Source organism: Schistocerca serialis, unplaced genomic scaffold (genome assembly GCF_023864345.2).
Source record: "Schistocerca serialis cubense isolate TAMUIC-IGC-003099 unplaced genomic scaffold, iqSchSeri2.2 HiC_scaffold_300, whole genome shotgun sequence".
NCBI classification, from domain to species: Eukaryota; Metazoa; Arthropoda; class Insecta; order Orthoptera; family Acrididae; genus Schistocerca; species Schistocerca serialis.
This window is the reverse complement of record NW_026047868.1, coordinates 23,149-29,148: the sequence shown is the minus strand read 5'-3', so window position 1 is coordinate 29,148 and position 6,000 is coordinate 23,149. Positions and strand designations below refer to the sequence as shown.

Sequence of the window (6,000 nt, the reverse complement as noted above, 5' to 3'; positions counted from 1 at the left end):
GATGCGAAGCGCGCCGCGCGGCGTGTGTCAGGTGAGGAAGCTGCCGGGGGCGCTCTCCAGCAGGACACTGCTACACCCCGCACAGCCCCCCGCCGGATAACGGCTGTCTCACGCAAGTGGCGGCGCGGCGCGGCGCGCCCGCCAGTTCGGCAGACGCCTCTGAGACGCCGGACGCGCACAACGCGCCGCCTTCGAGGCTCCAGCTGTTGCGGAAGGACGTGCTCTGCGTCAAATGTGTCACCGAAAACTGCGATTGTGTGTGTTGGGAGAAGAGGCAGAGGCGTCTTCTGTCGTGCGGCTACAGTATAAGGGCGCCAACGGCCATACCATGTTGAATACACCGGTTCTCGTCCGATCACCGAAGTTAAGCAACATCGGGCCCGGTTAGTACTTGGATGGGTGACCGCCTGGAACACCGGGTGCTGTTGGCTCCCCTTCGTTTTCTCCTTTTTACGCCGCTATCCCTGCCAGCCCTCTTTTCATACTACCTTTCTTTTGTTCAAACGTGCATCCTTAAGCGTTTTAAACGTGCTAGGAATGCCTTGAAAATAACGAAACACTACGAATCGACAGATGTGATGTGAAAGAAGTCAGGGCCACCTACTGTTTCGTAGCAGTGCAAAACTCCACCGAAAAAAAAAAAAAAAAAAAAAAATGAAAATAAACATAAGATACGATATTAATGGCCTCAGTTCGAAGAAGAATGCGCCAAGGACGATTATCTTAAAAGCGCCTGAAGGTAACAAAACAGTATGAACCGACAGATATGTTCTGAAATACGTCAGGGCTTGTTGTTTTGCAGCAGAGTACGACTCCAAACTTGTAAACAAAAATGTATCTTTCGCCGCTAGAAGAGATAGACGCTTTGGCGACCCTCCTGTGTCTTGTGTCCGTGTTTTCGCACCTTTGCACACGTCTACTGGCCGCAAACGGCGTCTCGGACACGCCCGTTAGGCCCACGGCCGTCTCGCAGATGTTTCTCTTGCTTGTGCTGTCATATGGGCCACGACCCGAGCGGCAGCGAGCGGCAGTCGAGCAAAGTCGGGACAAGTCGGGACGGAAGAGGACAGGTGCGAATGCACTGCACGGATCACGCAAATATGTGGATGCGAAGCGCGCCGCGCGGCGTGTGTCAGGTGAGGAAGCTGCCGGGGGCGCTCTCCAGCAGGACACTGCTACACCCGCACAGCCCCCCCGCCGGATAACGGCTGTCTCACGCAAGTGGCGGCGCGGCGCGGCGCGCCCGCCAGTTCGGCAGACGCCTCTGAGACGCCGGACGCGCACAACGCGCCGCCTTCGAGGCTCCAGCTGTTGCGGAAGGACGTGCTCTGCGTCAATGTGTCACCGAAAACTGCCGATTGTGTGTGTTGGGAGAAGAGGCAGAGGCGTCTTCTGTCGTGCGGCTACAGTATAAGGGCGCCAACGGCCATACCATGTTGAATACACCGGTTCTCGTCCGATCACCGAAGTTAAGCAACATCGGGCCCGGTTAGTACTTGGATGGGTGACCGCCTGGGAACACCGGGTGCTGTTGGCTCCCCTTCGTTTTCTCCTTTTTACGCCGCTATCCCTGCCAGCCCTCTTTTCATACTACCTTTCTTTTGTTCAAACGTGCATCCTTAAGCGTTTTAAACGTGCTAGGAATGCCTTGAAAATAACGAAACACTACGAATCGACAGATGTGATGTGAAAGAAGTCAGGGCCACCTACTGTTTCGTAGCAGTGCAAAACTCCACCGAAAAAAAAAAAAAAAAAAAAAAATGAAAATAAACATAAGATACGATATTAATGGCCTCAGTTCGAAGAAGAATGCGCCAAGGACGATTTCTTAAAAGCGCCTGAAGGTAACAAAACAGTATGAACCGACAGATATGTTCTGAAATACGTCAGGGCTTGTTGTTTTGCAGCAGTGTACGACTCCAAACTTGTAAACAAAAATGTATCTTTCGCCGCTAGAAGAGATAGACGCTTTGGCGACCCTCCTGTGTCTTGTGTCCGTGTTTTCGCACCTTTGCACACGTCTACTGGCCGCAAACGGCGTCTCGGACACGCCCGTTAGGCCCACGGCCGTCTCGCAGATGTTTCTCTTGCTTGTGCTGTCATATGGGCCACGACCCGAGCGGCAGCGAGCGGCAGTCGAGCAAAGTCGGGACAAGTCGGGACGGAAGAGGACAGGTGCGAATGCACTGCACGGATCACGCAAATATGTGGATGCGAAGCGCGCCGCGCGGCGTGTGTCAGGTGAGGAAGCTGCCGGGGGCGCTCTCCAGCAGGACACTGCTACACCCCGCACAGCCCCCCGCCGGATAACGGCTGTCTCACGCAAGTGGCGGCGCGGCGCGGCGCGCCCGCCAGTTCGGCAGACGCCTCTGAGACGCCGGACGCGCACAACGCGCCGCCTTCGAGGCTCCAGCTGTTGCGGAAGGACGTGCTCTGCGTCAAATGTGTCACCGAAAACTGCGATTGTGTGTGTTGGGAGAAGAGGCAGAGGCGTCTTCTGTCGTGCGGCTACAGTATAAGGGCGCCAACGGCCATACCATGTTGAATACACCGGTTCTCGTCCGATCACCGAAGTTAAGCAACATCGGGCCCGGTTAGTACTTGGATGGGTGACCGCCTGGGAACACCGGGTGCTGTTGGCTCCCCTTCGTTTTCTCCTTTTTACGCCGCTATCCCTGCCAGCCCTCTTTTCATACTACCTTTCTTTTGTTCAAACGTGCATCCTTAAGCGTTTTAAACGTGCTAGGAATGCCTTGAAAATAACGAAACACTACGAATCGACAGATGTGATGTGAAAGAAGTCAGGGCCACCTACTGTTTCGTAGCAGTGCAAAACTCCACCGAAAAAAAAAAAAAAAAAAAAAAATGAAAATAAACATAAGATACGATATTAATGGCCTCAGTTCGAAGAAGAATGCGCCAAGGACGATTTCTTAAAAGCGCCTGAAGGTAACAAAACAGTATGAACCGACAGATATGTTCTGAAATACGTCAGGGCTTGTTGTTTTGCAGCAGTGTACGACTCCAAACTTGTAAACAAAAATGTATCTTTCGCCGCTAGAAGAGATAGACGCTTTGGCGACCCTCCTGTGTCTTGTGTCCGTGTTTTCGCACCTTTGCACACGTCTACTGGCCGCAAACGGCGTCTCGGACACGCCCGTTAGGCCCACGGCCGTCTCGCAGATGTTTCTCTTGCTTGTGCTGTCATATGGGCCACGACCCGAGCGGCAGCGAGCGGCAGTCGAGCAAAGTCGGGACAAGTCGGGACGGAAGAGGACAGGTGCGAATGCACTGCACGGATCACGCAAATATGTGGATGCGAAGCGCGCCGCGCGGCGTGTGTCAGGTGAGGAAGCTGCCGGGGGCGCTCTCCAGCAGGACACTGCTACACCCCGCACAGCCCCCCGCCGGATAACGGCTGTCTCACGCAAGTGGCGGCGCGGCGCGGCGCGCCCGCCAGTTCGGCAGACGCCTCTGAGACGCCGGACGCGCACAACGCGCCGCCTTCGAGGCTCCAGCTGTTGCGGAAGGACGTGCTCTGCGTCAAATGTGTCACCGAAAACTGCGATTGTGTGTGTTGGGAGAAGAGGCAGAGGCGTCTTCTGTCGTGCGGCTACAGTATAAGGGCGCCAACGGCCATACCATGTTGAATACACCGGTTCTCGTCCGATCACCGAAGTTAAGCAACATCGGGCCCGGTTAGTACTTGGATGGGTGACCGCCTGGGAACACCGGGTGCTGTTGGCTCCCCTTCGTTTTCTCCTTTTTACGCCGCTATCCCTGCCAGCCCTCTTTTCATACTACCTTTCTTTTGTTCAAACGTGCATCCTTAAGCGTTTTAAACGTGCTAGGAATGCCTTGAAAATAACGAAACACTACGAATCGACAGATGTGATGTGAAAGAAGTCAGGGCCACCTACTGTTTCGTAGCAGTGCAAAACTCCACCGAAAAAAAAAAAAAAAAAAAAAAATGAAAATAAACATAAGATACGATATTAATGGCCTCAGTTCGAAGAAGAATGCGCCAAGGACGATTTCTTAAAAGCGCCTGAAGGTAACAAAACAGTATGAACCGACAGATATGTTCTGAAATACGTCAGGGCTTGTTGTTTTGCAGCAGTGTACGACTCCAAACTTGTAAACAAAAATGTATCTTTCGCCGCTAGAAGAGATAGACGCTTTGGCGACCCTCCTGTGTCTTGTGTCCGTGTTTTCGCACCTTTGCACACGTCTACTGGCCGCAAACGGCGTCTCGGACACGCCCGTTAGGCCCACGGCCGTCTCGCAGATGTTTCTCTTGCTTGTGCTGTCATATGGGCCACGACCCGAGCGGCAGCGAGCGGCAGTCGAGCAAAGTCGGGACAAGTCGGGACGGAAGAGGACAGGTGCGAATGCACTGCACGGATCACGCAAATATGTGGATGCGAAGCGCGCCGCGCGGCGTGTGTCAGGTGAGGAAGCTGCCGGGGGCGCTCTCCAGCAGGACACTGCTACACCCCGCACAGCCCCCCGCCGGATAACGGCTGTCTCACGCAAGTGGCGGCGCGGCGCGGCGCGCCCGCCAGTTCGGCAGACGCCTCTGAGACGCCGGACGCGCACAACGCGCCGCCTTCGAGGCTCCAGCTGTTGCGGAAGGACGTGCTCTGCGTCAAATGTGTCACCGAAAACTGCGATTGTGTGTGTTGGGAGAAGAGGCAGAGGCGTCTTCTGTCGTGCGGCTACAGTATAAGGGCGCCAACGGCCATACCATGTTGAATACACCGGTTCTCGTCCGATCACCGAAGTTAAGCAACATCGGGCCCGGTTAGTACTTGGATGGGTGACCGCCTGGGAACACCGGGTGCTGTTGGCTCCCCTTCGTTTTCTCCTTTTTACGCCGCTATCCCTGCCAGCCCTCTTTTCATACTACCTTTCTTTTGTTCAAACGTGCATCCTTAAGCGTTTTAAACGTGCTAGGAATGCCTTGAAAATAACGAAACACTACGAATCGACAGATGTGATGTGAAAGAAGTCAGGGCCACCTACTGTTTCGTAGCAGTGCAAAACTCCACCGAAAAAAAAAAAAAAAAAAAAAAATGAAAATAAACATAAGATACGATATTAATGGCCTCAGTTCGAAGAAGAATGCGCCAAGGACGATTTCTTAAAAGCGCCTGAAGGTAACAAAACAGTATGAACCGACAGATATGTTCTGAAATACGTCAGGGCTTGTTGTTTTGCAGCAGTGTACGACTCCAAACTTGTAAACAAAAATGTATCTTTCGCCGCTAGAAGAGATAGACGCTTTGGCGACCCTCCTGTGTCTTGTGTCCGTGTTTTCGCACCTTTGCACACGTCTACTGGCCGCAAACGGCGTCTCGGACACGCCCGTTAGGCCCACGGCCGTCTCGCAGATGTTTCTCTTGCTTGTGCTGTCATATGGGCCACGACCCGAGCGGCAGCGAGCGGCAGTCGAGCAAAGTCGGGACAAGTCGGGACGGAAGAGGACAGGTGCGAATGCACTGCACGGATCACGCAAATATGTGGATGCGAAGCGCGCCGCGCGGCGTGTGTCAGGTGAGGAAGCTGCCGGGGGCGCTCTCCAGCAGGACACTGCTACACCCCGCACAGCCCCCCGCCGGATAACGGCTGTCTCACGCAAGTGGCGGCGCGGCGCGGCGCGCCCGCCAGTTCGGCAGACGCCTCTGAGACGCCGGACGCGCACAACGCGCCGCCTTCGAGGCTCCAGCTGTTGCGGAAGGACGTGCTCTGCGTCAAATGTGTCACCGAAAACTGCGATTGTGTGTGTTGGGAGAAGAGGCAGAGGCGTCTTCTGTCGTGCGGCTACAGTATAAGGGCGCCAACGGCCATACCATGTTGAATACACCGGTTCTCGTCCGATCACCGAAGTTAAGCAACATCGGGCCCGGTTAGTACTTGGATGGGTGACCGCCTGGGAACACCGGGTGCTGTTGGCTCCCCTTCGTTTTCTCCTTTTTACGCCGCTATCCCTGCCAGCCC

At 54.6% G+C, this 6,000-nt stretch overlaps 1 protein-coding gene and 6 non-coding genes across 7 annotated transcripts in view; 6 read left to right on the top strand and 1 right to left on the bottom strand.

Moving 5' to 3' along the window:
- Window positions 1-112: 112 nt before the first annotated feature.
- Window positions 113-6,000, bottom strand: part of LOC126444749 (uncharacterized transmembrane protein DDB_G0289901-like) — a gene marked incomplete at both ends in the record, with an annotated part of 28,824 nt that continues 22,936 nt past the window's right edge. Inside the window, 6 exons of the mRNA XM_050090967.1 lie at window positions 113-223; window positions 1,218-1,328; window positions 2,323-2,433; window positions 3,428-3,538; window positions 4,533-4,643; window positions 5,638-5,748. Coding sequence (XP_049946924.1) covers window positions 113-223; window positions 1,218-1,328; window positions 2,323-2,433; window positions 3,428-3,538; window positions 4,533-4,643; window positions 5,638-5,748 — 666 coding nt within the window. The remainder of the gene's footprint in view (window positions 224-1,217; window positions 1,329-2,322; window positions 2,434-3,427; window positions 3,539-4,532; window positions 4,644-5,637; window positions 5,749-6,000) is intronic.
- On the top strand, window positions 314-431 carry LOC126444776 (5S ribosomal RNA). Its single transcript, XR_007582728.1, has one exon. It is a non-coding gene; the product is annotated as a 5S ribosomal RNA (ribosomal RNA).
- Window positions 1,419-1,537, top strand: LOC126444775 (5S ribosomal RNA). Its single transcript, XR_007582727.1, has one exon. It is a non-coding gene; the product is annotated as a 5S ribosomal RNA (ribosomal RNA).
- Window positions 2,524-2,642, top strand: LOC126444773 (5S ribosomal RNA). Its single transcript, XR_007582725.1, has one exon. It is a non-coding gene; the product is annotated as a 5S ribosomal RNA (ribosomal RNA).
- LOC126444772 (5S ribosomal RNA) lies at window positions 3,629-3,747 on the top strand. Its single transcript, XR_007582724.1, has one exon. It is a non-coding gene; the product is annotated as a 5S ribosomal RNA (ribosomal RNA).
- Window positions 4,734-4,852, top strand: LOC126444771 (5S ribosomal RNA). The gene has a single exon (XR_007582723.1). It is a non-coding gene; the product is annotated as a 5S ribosomal RNA (ribosomal RNA).
- On the top strand, window positions 5,839-5,957 carry LOC126444770 (5S ribosomal RNA). Its single transcript, XR_007582722.1, has one exon. It is a non-coding gene; the product is annotated as a 5S ribosomal RNA (ribosomal RNA).